The sequence below is a fragment of the Aotus nancymaae genome, unplaced genomic scaffold, assembly GCF_030222135.1.
Source record: "Aotus nancymaae isolate 86718 unplaced genomic scaffold, 86718_ANA_hifiasm-v0.15.2.pri h1tg000043l, whole genome shotgun sequence".
Taxonomy (NCBI): domain Eukaryota; kingdom Metazoa; phylum Chordata; class Mammalia; order Primates; family Aotidae; genus Aotus; species Aotus nancymaae.
The window spans coordinates 14,364,212-14,378,585 of NW_026988457.1; the positions used below are offsets into that span (position 1 = coordinate 14,364,212).

Genomic DNA, 14,374 nt, shown 5'->3' on the forward strand with positions numbered 1-14,374 from the left:
TGTGATATTTATAAAGCAGCTGTTGAAAACCATTTAAAAAACAAATATAGCAAATAAGTAGGTTTTTATTAAGCTAATCAATGTTGAATAAAATGGATAAGCAAGTGACACACACTAAAAAATAATGTAAGCCAACTAATTTCAGAGAGCAGTGCTATGGAATTTTTAAATGACATTAAATTGTGATTAATAGCACACTGATTGCTGTTATTATCAATAGTAGCATAATCAATCAAGACGATATTTGAAGTCAGCAAGACCTTAAGCAGAAAAGTTTGTGTAAAATTGAATACCCCTATCAGATTTTAAATTGTAATTAGCCTTTGTAGATCATTTCAGTCTATAGCTGTTTTCATACAGGGTCTGAAGGAAATCATCAGAGCTTATATAGAGCTTGTACCGTTGATCCTAATGATGTGAAATACATTTTGTATGCATATTGTGTAGGTTGGGTGGCATTAATGAAGAAATTGGACGAAAGCTAAGCACGGGTGCACGGCAGCATTTTGTACAGTTGGATCCTTGTGTTGAGAGTGTGTAACCTGCATGGGAAAAAGTGGAACTACAGTTTTGTTGAAAAATCACCTTTAACCTTTCTTTTGCTAGCGCTGCCGCTGCACTCTGTTTTGCATCTTCTTTGGCCAACCTTTGCTTTGTAATGCATTGAGCATGTAGAAATTAAGGGGGTTTTGCTCTTAACTTTGGTAGTTCAGAAATGGGGCACAGAGGAAGTTGCTGCTTGGCTGGATCTGCTCAATTTGGGAGAGTACAAAGATATCTTCATCCGTCATGACATCAGAGGGGCTGAACTTTTGCATCTGGAAAGACGAGATCTTAAGGTATTTCCTTTGTGCTCTTCTGCTCTTGAAAATGTTATTGCAAAATGGAATCTTTTCTCCTGTGCTTCTTCTGATATGTGCTTTTCGCTTCGCTTATGTTATGCAAATGTGTAGTAATCTAACATTCACTGTCCTGTGGTCTGAGTTCCTTCTATGCTTTTTAACAAGAATGTCAGCAGTATTTTCCTGTTGGAATCACTCTATTATAACTAAAGCTTAGCATGAACTTAGTAATTTTTCTCTGCATCCAGTGATATGACTGTTCCTATGCTGATATTTCCAAATGGATCATGTTTCTATCAACTGCTTTTATTGGATCAGCATGGAAGGTGATAATTTTGCTGAAAATGACTAAAAAATCTAATATATGGTTAACAACTAAAAATTCATTCAAATTACCAATAACAAAGCCTTTCTAATATATGGAATGAGATGAGAGACTTACAGCAACAGCTAATTAGAGTCTTACAATTTTGTTGTGTTTCTAAATCAGTCTTTCTTGGGTCACATGAACAACTAGACTGAAAAATTTGAATTTCCTTTCTGTGACATATTGTTAAAATTCTGTTATTCTCGAAAAGAAATTTTTTTCTTTAGTAAATGAGGTAAAAATTTTGCCTAGCTTTTGCTGGAAAACAGCTCAGAGCCTATTTGTTACTTATGATGATAGAGAAAACCCATTCATTTACCATCTGTAGCATTTCCCTTTTATTCTTTGGGTGAAGTCTCAGTAGTAGAAACAACTAAACTAGGCTCTCTGGCCAAGGTTTAGGAATAGGATTTTGTCATGTATTTTCTTTCTTACCACATACTGCCATTTTAAATGTCTAATAAGTAGTAACATTTGTTGGAGTGATCCCTTTCCTGTAGACTAAGTTCTAAAATGCATTAAATTTTATAATACAGAGAATTCCTAACAAATTAATAAACTGTTGCACCTTCATCTACAAATATGTTAGCAAAGATCTTTGAATAGATAATAAGTACTATAAAGATCTTTTTTCACAAAGAGTTTTAGCACGTCAAAAGGTGAGCACCACTTATACCTAAACAACTTTAGCCATAATAAAAATAAAATGATTAATTAATTACCTTAGCTAGTTGAGAGTCCTAGATCTGGAACATAGCAAAATATGTAGTAGTAGAGTTCATAAAGCAAAAGTTGGCTTCCAAGCTTGAAATGAGTCCACAAAAAGTAAATGTAGGGGGATCATGATACCCAACATGTTTGTGTAACTTCTGATGTCCTTGGCAGATAGCAATATTTATTAATGATGGATTAATATATTATGCTACCTTCTCTGCATGATACCTGCCCTCTAGAAGCATGCATCGCATTTGCTGTGAATAAGCATACATTCAAGGAAAAGTCTGTGTTTATGTATAAAAATATACATAAATGCGTATATGCGTAAGTATTATAAATATACATACAAACAGATAGATATATACAGGTACACATGCAATGAAAGAAGCAGAATGAATGTGTAGAGTGGAAAAATATACACTAAGGCAAAGTTAGATAAGAATAGGAAGGAGATGGTTAAGAATTATGTTAGAAAATGTTCTCTTCACTTTTCATGGGACTTTTTTGTTCTTTTTTTATTTTTATTTTTAATGCAAATTAGAGTCTCTTAAAACTTTTCTTTTAGAAATTTGTATTGACATGGATTTGAAAAGTCTATTGGGTCTGAAACAAGGTGTGAGTGGGGGATGAGAAAAGGAACATTTCACAGAAAGAGCCTTCTGTAGCACAAAACCATAAAGCTAGAGAAGAGCTCCCCTTGTTCTTTGCGGTTGTAGCCATCAATAGCAGCAAGCCCTTCAGACCGAAGCCTCTAAATGCTGGTGAGGGATCACTCAGCCCTTAGGTACCCCATTGCTTCCAGTACTACTTATGAATATGTCAGTGACCCACAAGTTCTCTGTCAGCCCTACCTGACCTGATTTGTGAACTTTTGGATTATAGCACCAACCAACTACTTGATAATCAGGTATTATACAGGGCTATCAATCTGTTTTTGCTTTTTAAGAATTAATTTATTTTTATTTATACAAAAATATATGGGTACAGCCAGGTGCAGTGGCTTACTCCTGTAATCCCATCACTATGGGAGGCTGAGGTAGGTGGATCACAAGGTCAGGAGATGGAGACCATCCTGGCTAACAGTGAAACCCCGTCTCTACTAAAAATACAAACAAATTAGCCGAGTGTGGCATGCAGCTATAGTCCCAGCTACTTGGGAGGCTGAGGCAGGAGAATCACTTGAACCTGGAAGACAGAGGTTGCAGTGAGCCGAGATTGCGCCACTGCACTCCAGCTGGGGCGACAGAGCAAGGCTCCGTCTCCAAAAACAACTACAACAACAAAAATATATATATATATGGGTACAAGTGCAATTTTATTATATTCATACTGGTTAAGTCAGGGCTTTTAGGGTATCCATTACCTGAATAACATATATTGTACTCACTAAGTAATTTCTTATCCACTCCTTCCCCTTCCCTTACCCTCCGAGTCTCCATTGTCTGTCATTCCACTAGGTCCATGTATATACCTTTTTTTAACACCCACCTATGAGTGAGAAATTGCAATGTTTGTCTTCCTGTGTCTTCTTGTTTCACTTACGATAATGACCTCAAGTTCCATTCAAGTTGCTGCAAAAGACATGTTTTCATTCTTTTTTTAAAAATTCTTTTCTGTGGCTGAATAATATTTCATAGTATATATATGCCACATTTTCTTTATGCAGTCATCCATTGATGGACACTTAGGTTAGAGAATATCAATCTTAACATGTTCAAAAGCAAGCTCTTGAGCTTCTATCGCACTCCTGTTCTACCACTCCTCCAGTGCTCTGCATTTTAGTAAATCAGACCTCTGGCCCTCCAGGCACTCTAGGCACCTTCCTCTTTTTTGTCCATCTTCCCCTAACCCATCAAGCCCATCACCAAGTCATAGTGATTCTAATCTCTATTCATTTATCTTTGTCTCCTGTTCACAATGCTACTCCATGCTACTGTCCAGTCTTGCTTGTATAAGGTCAGTAGCTTCCTAACTGGTCTTTCCACTGCTACTCTTTGTTTTCATAGTCCAGATCCACATCGCAACTGGAGTGTTATTTTAGCATCATCAATCAGGTGTACACTTTTCTGCTTAAACTTCTTACAAGTTTCCCATTTCTAGGGAATAAAAACCCACATCGTTATGCAGGCCTACAAGGTTCTGCCTGTGTATTCAACCTGCTGTGAAGTCTCTGGCCCCTGCCTGGGCTATGCTTCATTCATCCTGGCCTTATTTCAGTTGCTTAATAATACGACACCTTTTCTCACCTTAGGGATGTACTCTCTTTTACTGTGCTTCTTGCCCTACCCTTCACCTTGTTAACTACTGCTCAGAAATTAGCTCAAGTGTTACTCCCATATCACCAAAACAACTAGACATAGCAACGTGACCGTCTAAAAAATATATATTTTGTATATATAAATCTTTATTATAAATATATATAAATCTATCTATATATATATCTTTTTTTTTTAGATAGACTCTCGCTCTGTTACCCAGGATGGGGTGCAGTAATGCAGTCATGGCTCACTGCAGCCTCAGCCTCCTGAGCTCAGGTGATCCTCCCACATCAACCTTCTGAGTAGCTAGGACTACAGGTGCATGCCACCACACCCAAATAATTTTTTTTTTTTTTGTAGAGACAGGGTCTCATTGTGTTGTCCAGGCTGGTCTCAAACTCCTGGCCTCAAGCAGGCCTGCCTTGATCTCCCAAAATGCTGGGATTACTAGTGTGAGCCACCACGCCCAGCCAGGAAAGTATTTTCAATGTGCTTTAGCAGATAAGGAAGCAAACTGATTGCATAATTTTCTTTGCTAGAACACAGTAGGATTCAAGAAAATGGTAAACATATGGTGAGGGTTTTCTGTTTAGTTTATTTTTTGTTTTTTCTATTTGGAAAGTTGTATATGTATGGCTGGAAGGATAACTGAATATCTAGAAAGCATGCTTTGTCAAAATTTGGACTGTTTATCCAAGGAAAGAGAAAGCTACCCATAAAGAATATAAGAATTAATATATAACGATATTTGATAAAAATAAAGATATAACAAATGTCACAGCATAACTTTATTACAACCTATACCGTAGAAGACATAAAAATATTGAACTCAAACTAAACATCAGAAACAATTGCAACAAAAGCCAAAATTGACAAATGATATCTAATTAAACTGAAGAGCTTCTGCACAGCAAAAGAAACTATCATCAGAGTGAACGGACAGCCTACAGAATGGGAGAAAATTTTTGCAATATATCCATCTGAACAAAGGTATAATATCCAGAATCTACAAGGAACTTAAACAAATTTACAAGAAAAATCAAACAACCCCCATTAAAAAGCAAGCAAAGGACATGAACAGACAGGTCTCAAAAGAATACATGCAGCCAACAAATATATGAAAAAAAGCCCAACACCATCACTGATCATTACAGAAATGCAAATCAAAACTACAGTGAGATACCATCTCACGCCAGTCAGAATGGCAATTATTAAAAAGTCAAGAAACAACAGATACTGGTGAGGCTGTGGAGAAATAGGAATGCTTTTACAATGTTGGTGGGAATATAAATTAGTTCAGTCATTGTAGAAGACAGTGTGGTGATTCCTCTAAGACCTAGAACCAAAAATACCATTTGACTCAGCAATCCCATTACTGGGTATATACCCACAGGAATATAAATCATTCTATTATAAAGATACATGCACATGTATGTTTATTGCAGCACTATTCACAATAGCAAAGACATGAAATCAACCCAAATGCCCATCAGTGGTAGATTGGATAAAGAAAATGTGGTATATATACACCATGGAATACTATACAGCCATAAAAAGGAACTAGATCATGTCCTTTGCAGGGACATGGATGGAGCTGGAAGCCATTATCCTCAGCAAACTAAGGCGGGAACAGAAAACACCACATGTTCTTATAAGTGGGGGCTAAACAATGAGAACACGTAGACACAGGGAGGGGAACAACACACACCAGGGCCTTTTGTGGGGACAGAAGGAGGGAGAGCATCAGGAAATTTAGCTAATGTATATGGGGCTTACTACCTAGGTGATGGGTTGATAGGTACAGCAAACCACCATGGCACACTTACCTATGTAATAAACCTGCACATCCTGCACATGTATTCCAGAACTTAAAATTAAATGAAACTTTTTTTTTAAGAAAACTATAGCTAAGAGGTTAATGTAACTCTATGGAAAGTATTCTTCTCATTTTATACCAAAATAGTAATTCTAAATACATTCTACCTCCTCCAAAGAAGATTTTGTCTTGAAAATACAATGTATTTATGACCTAAAATATTTAATATTTAAATATATTTTGAATTGGATATCTATGTTTTCACAAAGTGTAAAGATATTTAAATATTCCACTCAAAAAATCTAAATGTGACTGTAAATGCATGTATATTTCAAATTTAGGTAGCAAGCACTGGTATATTCCTCTAGGATTTGACCTTGCTTTTAAGCTTGATACTTCAGCACATCTTCAGGAAATGTACAGTTGCCTTAGGACTAATTTTGGATGCCCTGTGTCATAGGAGAAAATATTTTTCTAGGTCAGTTAAATATTTATGAAATATCTTAAAATTATCTCAAGCTTGACAATAGCATTGGCTAGGGAAAGAGTATTTTCCAGAAGGATTCATTACTGCTAAAGAACTCCAAGAGCTCCGAAAGGATAAGGGGGAGAGAGAGAGAGAGAGAGACAATGACAAAAGAGTTAAACCAGTTTGATCTATTTCATTTAAAAGTTGAAAAATAAATAAATAAATTACAAACAGGGTGGCTATTTGGAGTCTTTGTCTTCTCAGACAAGTTATTTTATTTTATAACCTTGTTTTTTTAGGCTGTTTTGGAAGTCACCTTTTTAATAATTTTCAAATATTTCAGTTTTTTTGAAGAAGTTTGACTTCACGTATTAGTACACTGACTATGCCCTTTCACTTAAAGAAACTAGGATTTGGAGGCCTTAGCTCCTTCTTTTAGTTTTTCAGAGTGCATAACTAGTGGTTATTCACCCTTGGGTAGGTTTAATTCATTCCTGCAACAAATATTTGCAAAGTACATGCTGTGCACACTCTGCAGTCATCATCTATTTCTGAAAGTTAAATATTGAATTCTTGTCACTTACAGGAAGAAGCTTATTTAAGAAACAAGAATAATAGTTTTGAGAGAAAAGAGCCAATAGTGTTTTGAGGGAAAGCATCAACCAACAGATAATTATGTTTAAGTAATTTTTTACACATATATGTTACAAAGTATAAAGACTATTTAAATGAAATATTCCTATCAAGTCAAAGACTTGTAATGCAACTGCAAATGCATTTACAGTCCAAATTTATGTAGCAAGTACTGGTATCTTTCTCTAGAATTAGGTCTCACTTTTAAATTTAATATTTTAGCACAAGAAATGTTGCCTTAGGACTAATTGTGGGTGCCCTGATGTCCTGCATCCTTTTTTCCCAGAGATTCCAAAAGAGCCTTTCAAAGAGAGAGACAGAGAGAAACGAAAGTAAAAAGATGGGAGGGAGGGAGGGAGGGAGAGAGAGAAGAAAGGAGGGAAGGAGAGATCAGAGACTAAATTGGTTTTAACTCTTGAAGGACTGCCACAGTGTGTAATTATTTATGAGAATATCATAATTCAAGTTTTATGTAGAATGTGATTTTTTTTGTACCAGTTGGCAGTTCTTTAGTGTCAGGTTATTTTTGTTTTATGAACTTATTTTTCTAGCTTTCACTTCCTGAATCACTGAATATAAACTAAAATGAATGAATTGAATGCTAATGATTTTTCTTGCTGGTTAAATATTTAATCACCAGTTTTCTATTATCAATAAACGTTTTTCTTTTCTTTCATTTTTAAAATTTTTCTTTCTGCCTTTTTTTCTTTCATTTTTAATTCTTTCTACCTTTTTCTGTTTGTTTTTTTTAGGACCTGGGGATACCGAAAGTGGGCCATGTGAAGCGAATTCTCCAGGGAATTAAAGAGCTCGAAAGGAGCACTCCACAGTCGGAGGTGTGATCATATTGGTGCTATTCCTTGGAAGAGAAGTAATTGCCACTTAATACAAAGTCCTTGGAAGCAAGTGGCTGTTCTTGTAGTTTTCTGCATAGATAAGTAAGCACCACTGAAGCACCTCTGTGGCTTGATATTTTGCTGTGGGTGAAATTTTGATTTGAGGTATTAGAAAATATTTTTGTGCCAAAAAATACATTCCACAAAGCCATTTTCTTATTGTGCAAATCTGACATGTTCAAATATATTCACCATAGTAATAAGGTAGGAGGAATCTGAGATGATTGCATTGTCTAAAATGTGGAATTGCAAAGTTTACTTTCCTTAGATCTGGTCTGATGGAATGTTCTTACTGTACAACTGCGTAACAATATGTGGTTAAAACTTCCAGGGTTTCATTATTGGAGGCATTGGCCATTTTCTTAAAATCATAGGTTAGGAGACTAAAATATAAATTAAGTTGTGTTTTGAATGTAGGTTGGTATCACCTCCGACTCCTAGTGCTTAGTGGTCAAAGAATATGTTGAAAACCGGTCAGATATTATGAATGAATGCAAATCTTAATGCACGATGTTCCTGCCTGAAATGTCTTTTTTTTCTTGCATGTCACATCTAATATTGTAACACCTTAATAGCTTTAATGTCAGTTTTAATGGGATTTAATTTATTACTAAAGTACATTTTTGTTGGCTAAGGGCACTGCACTTTTCTGTTTTTTAGTGTGGAATTTTGTGTAAATATTCTGTACCTAAGACTTTGTGAACATGTGTCTGTGCCATAATCAACAAATGACATACATCTTATGCAGATCAATTTTATTTCAATCTATCATAAGCAGTAGGCATGCACATTAAGAAAATTCTCTGGGTATTTTCATAAAATTACATGCTCCCTTACCTGACAAAACTTGTTACAGCTTTCCAAATCAAAATTTCCATATTTTGTTTCTAATTTTAACTTTCAATTTAATAATTATTTAATAGTCTATTTGAATTTATAATAGACTATTGATATCCAGAAATTCCCTGAGGTCCCAACTGAGATTTATATACTGATGGATAACCCAGACTTACCCACAATGTCTCTACAGTGTCTTCTGACATGAACTTCCCAACAGAAGGGATTTAAATTTTTTTCTAGTTGCTATTATTATTATCTCACTTAATTATTTATTCCTGTCAGGTGGATATTATTTTCCTTTTTCTAAACCACTCTACTTCAGTGTAGCTTATTAGAAGTCAACATTACAATGATCAAATCTTTGAAAGCCAAAGGCATGCGTATCAAAAAGTCACAAAAATATCCTTAAATAAGTTTTCTTTAGCCATTATATACCAAAATATTAATTATAATATTTCAAAATATTATATGTAAGAGAAACGAACAGGGTACTGACTCAGTGGTGGCAATTTTCATAAAGTAGCCTGCTAGGTGCTTAATAGATATATACACCCACAGATACATACATATACACATATATGTGTATATATACATACATACACATATACATTTATATGTATATATATACCTACATATATATAATCTTGAGATACAGCATCATTGATATTTTCTAGACAATTATTTCCCCAGTGTTTAAAGAGAAATACTAATAGAGCATTTAAAATGAACTATTGTCAGGCATATTATTTAATTATATGAAATGAGTTTGACACTTTTGTTTATAACTTGGGTATTTAACTACCAATAAAAATCACAAAATCTGGATGTCTTTAAAATAAATCACCCTGAAGAGTTCCTGAGCAAGTATGTCTGACTATATATCTTACCTAAGTTGTAAATAAACGGAAATTTTCCAAAGACAGTTATATCAAGTAGTTTAAAAAGAGTCATGAGGCCGGGAGTGGTGGCTCATGCCTCTAATCCCAGCACTTTGGGAGGCTGAGGTCAGGAGTTTGAGACCAGCCTAACCAATATAGTGAAACCCCATCTCTACTAAAAATACAAAAATTAGCCAGGTGTGGTGGTGGGCACCTCTAATCCCAGCTACTCAGGAGGCTGAGGCAGGAGAATTGCTTGAACCCAGGAGGTGGAGGTTGCAGTGAGCTGAGATCACACCATGGCACTCCAGCCTGGGTGACAGAGCAAGACTCCATCTAAAAAAAAAAATTGTCATGAATTAATTATTCTAATTTTATCTGCACTTATGAAGTCAGAGGTCTCCTTTTTTTAGTCCCTCTGATAGTCCCACCTAAGTGCCGTCCTGCTCCTGTAAACACTTTCCTGTGAAACCAAATAGGAGGTGCCAGGTTCCCAGAACTCTTCTGACATTGCAGATGTCTGGCCATCTGTACCAAAAAAAAAAAAAAAAAAAAAAAAAAAGGGAACGTGAGGGAAGGAAAGGGAAGAACTCTAGCATAAAGAATGTATTAATATAAATATCTATATTGATTTTCACCCCCCATGCCCTTTTGCTAATAGAAAAGCTTCTAGATATGATGTGTCCCAAATTTAAGAGTGTGATGTGAAGGACTGAATTTTGTTTGTTTGTTTGTTTGGTGATCTTTTCCCTCTTAGGTAACATCTTTTATACATGCTTTAAAGTCTCAGTTAATGGAATCCTACAGTGCATTTCTGGCTAGCTCAGTCGGTAGAGCCTGAGTCTCTTAATGGAATCCTTAATTAGCTAGAATTTTCCTGCAGATGGCTTTAGATGAGGAAAATTCTATAAAATGACAATTTGGATATGCTTTTTGTTAAATGAGAGCAATTTTCTCTGTATGCTTTGTCTGTGCATAGCTGTGCAGGGCCCAAATGACTTCACTGACATCTGTTTCCAGGAGGGGGTCTTCAGAGCCTCCTTAGGCCCCTGTCAGTACCATAAAGAATTCATCTTCTTATATCAGATGGGGTTACCCTCCCTCTACCCAAAAAAAAGTAGGGAAGAGCTTCTCCATGGAATCAGGTCACAGCTTTGGGGAGTGGGATGGGGCCTTTGTGCTTTGATCCATGCATGAGCTGAGGTGAGAAGCTCCCACCTGCACCTGACAGCAGTGACTGTAATGGCTGGAATTGTCACCTCTTCTCCTTGATAGGTGCTCCCACACCTGGAGGATGGGGGTTGGGAGGAGGACAGGGAAGGGGAGGGAGTCAGCCAGAATGTATTTTCTTTCACTCCATTTCCTGAGGGAAAACTTGCTTTTAAATGAGGAAAGGGACAGAATCAGACCTAAATAAAATTCCTGAGTATTCAGTATTTCTCTTCAGTGTCTCTCCACCTCCCTTTCTGAGTTTCTTTTCTACATTCTGGCTCTTCCATTTTCCCAGTGCCCAATACAGTCATGGTTGCTGAAATTCTCACTGCCTCTGCTTTCCTTTCCCCATCAATTACCCCACTATAAAATGACCCCTTTCATCTCTCCTTTCCTTAAGCATACATGGTGGGTCATTTAAGTGTTAGGAAGAAAACTAATTTAAAGAAACTAATTTTACAGTTTGCATTCTATAAAAGGATACTTGCTAGATAATCTAAATGAATTGATGGATTAGATAATTTGAGACTGTGACATATATTGCTTTGCTGACAAGAGATGAGCCATGAATGTCTAGATCTGTGCTGTCCGATATTCTAGCTACATGCACCTATGTAAATTTAAATGTAATTTAATTAAGCCAGGCACAGTGACTCAAGCCTGTAATCTCAGTGACTCAGGAGGCTGAGGTGGGAGGATTGCTCAAGCCCAGGAGTTCAATGCTGCAGTGAGCCATGATAATGCTACTACCCTCCAGCCTGGGTAGTAGAGCAAGACTCTTACTCTTTAAAAAAATTAATTTAATTAGAAATTTTATTTCTCAGTTTCACTAACTACATTTCAAGTGTTCAGTAACCATAGTGGACAGTACAAACGTAGAAAATTTCCATCACTGCAAAAATTCTATTGGACAGCACTGGTGTAGATCATTGGTACTCAAAATGTGATCCATGGGCCAACAGTATCAATATTATCTGGGAACTTACAGAAATGCAGAATTTCAGGTCCACTTCAGACCTACTGAATCAAAATCTTACTTTAGCACAATTTCTCAAATGATTAGCACTGACCTACATCCATTTTATCCTTCCTTAGATATTAGGGATGTGATGTCTGAGGTCTTTAAAAGGTGCCCGGAATAGCTTGTTTCTTAATCCACTGTTTCCTATTCATTCTCCAGCTAATCTCAGCAATGAGCTGAAACTCATTCATCACCCTCGCTGGGTTTTCTTCTCAATCCTTCTACCTAATTCTGGTTCTAACAGAGCCCTATCCACCCAGTGGTTGTATTTTGGTAGCCAATGTGGGACACAGGAGATTGGCAGACCAACACAGCTGGCCTCTCTCTAGCCCTCCCTCCATCTCTAAATCACTAACAATCCATGTTTGCTCAGTTTGTTGACATGCGGCATGTTCATTTGTTCACAACTTAATCACAGAACATTTTAGAAAAATATGTACTGAGATAAGTTAAAACCATGTTAGTCTCCTACAACTTGTACATTTTCCTTTTCTCTTATCAGTAGATTGTCCTGTTGACACAGTTCATGCTTGAGGACACGTAGCAGCACACACACATTAAATGAATTGTTAGACATGCAAAAAAAGAAAAAGGAATGAACCAAAATGATTGCAAATGAAGTAAATGTCATTTAAGCCCTCTAAAAAGCCATGCTTTGCTAGATTTAGGTCTGTTTTCCTTATGCAACTTATCTTGATTTTCACATGGTTAATAATTCCTTAAAATAGTGCCTGAAAAATAATGTATCATGTTCTTGACCCCCAAAGGACAATTTATTTAATTCTAGAATAAGATCTTTCCCAATGAGACTTATTGTCAGGAATCCTTCACTTAATAACTTTTACACATTAATATAATGCACCAAAACACAATTGCCTAGAGACGCTTTAGCTTATTTTTATTAATAAAGAGGACAGTAGTTTTGTCTTCATGGAACTTATTTTCAACAGGGATCAAGGAAGAAAATATTCATGCAAAGCTATGACTTAGAAAGTTATAGGGGTGACCTCTATACAGCACTTCTAAAGTAAAACATCTTGTCTCCAACTGGGCTGACAACATAGTGGACTGTCACGGTCTATGGATATGAATTCTTTAAGGATATAGCCCTTAATTAAGGTGTAAAAACAATGCATCTCTCGACCTTGATGTTTAGGATCTCTCCTGTCTGCCCCCACTCCGCCCCACCCCGCCCCACTCCAATGAACTCATCCTACATCTTTCAGATGTAAGTTGGATAAGACAGTGTGTTTGAAGTTTAATAATACAAGTGGCAGTTCTAAAACACCAGGTTCTTTAGATCAGCCGAAATGAAGAGTGAGAAGTGAAAATTCCTCCACTAGTAATTGTTAGCCAATAGAATAACCTCCCAAGCAGTCCCCACAGCACTTGGTTGCCATGAGTCTCTCTCCTCTCACTGCCTGCCCCGGTGCCATGACGCCTGGGGCTTGTCTCTTCCATGGCATTCCCTGATTGACTTTTGTATAGCAATCTCTGTGTCAAGTCAGTAATATGATGCTTTTATAATAAGATGCCTTCCTAAAGAAGTAACTGCAAAATGATGATAATTGGTTTTTATAATATACAAAGCATTAATTTTTTTTTCTTATCCTATTTTCTCTTTATTATTTTTTTTCCAAGTTTTGTTTGGAGACATTTATGTTAGAAGAAAAACTATAAAGTTTTATCATTGTGGAGAACAGAGAGATCAAAGACAGATGGACTGTACCTATTTGTATAATTATTTCTGATATTTTTAAGAAAAGAAGTTTAACAGAGTAACTCAGACTGAGACTGTTAAACTCTGTTTATGATAAACTCCATATTACATGATATAAGTGAACAGATTAATTCCCTTCATGCAACTAAGATATTCTATTTACATTATTTATATACTGTCTTAGTTTTTTATGCACTTCCTAGTTGGAAAAATGAAAACCAAGCTACTACTTAAAAGTTATTAAAAACTTCACATAAAATATTTCATTTTAGCTACAAGTTATTCATTGCATAGGATTTTATAAATAGTCTGGGTATATCATAGGAACTGCATTTCAAAGGAAAATTAACCAAACATTAAAAAAAGGGGGTTACTTTTTAAATACATTAAAATAAAGAAGTTTCTTACTCAGTTGATAATGCCATTAAGGTAGGATAATGCAGTTATATATACAAGCTGAAAAGGAAAAAGAATATATTTTGTGGTCCTTAATGTTTGATTGCAGCATTGTTTCCCACAGCTTAGCCATGTCTATTTCTATATACCAAGTATTAAGATGATATGTAGTAAAGATTTCTTACAGTTCTGGTAACTGGTAACTACTGCTGTGAAAGGTTTTGGTATTGTAACATTCCCAGTTTTGTGAGTTATATATTGTATATTGAAAATGACTAGTAAATTCAAGTAATATATTTATCTAGAGCT

At 35.9% G+C, this 14,374-nt stretch overlaps 1 protein-coding gene across 3 annotated transcripts in view; it reads left to right on the plus strand.

Annotated features, from left to right (window-relative positions):
- Window positions 1–10,264, plus strand: part of DGKH (diacylglycerol kinase eta) — a 194,560-nt gene extending 184,296 nt beyond the window's left edge. For 2 of the 3 annotated variants that reach the window (XM_012476780.3, XM_064361779.1), the window contains 2 exons: window positions 709–839; window positions 7,855–10,264. In XM_012476780.3, coding sequence (XP_012332203.2) covers window positions 709–839; window positions 7,855–7,944 — 221 coding nt within the window. In that variant the 3' untranslated portion in view covers window positions 7,945–10,264. The remainder of the gene's footprint in view (window positions 1–708; window positions 840–7,854) is intronic. The other variant, XM_012476781.3, reaches the window with a different exon arrangement.
- The last annotated feature ends 4,110 nt before the right edge of the window (window positions 10,265–14,374 follow it).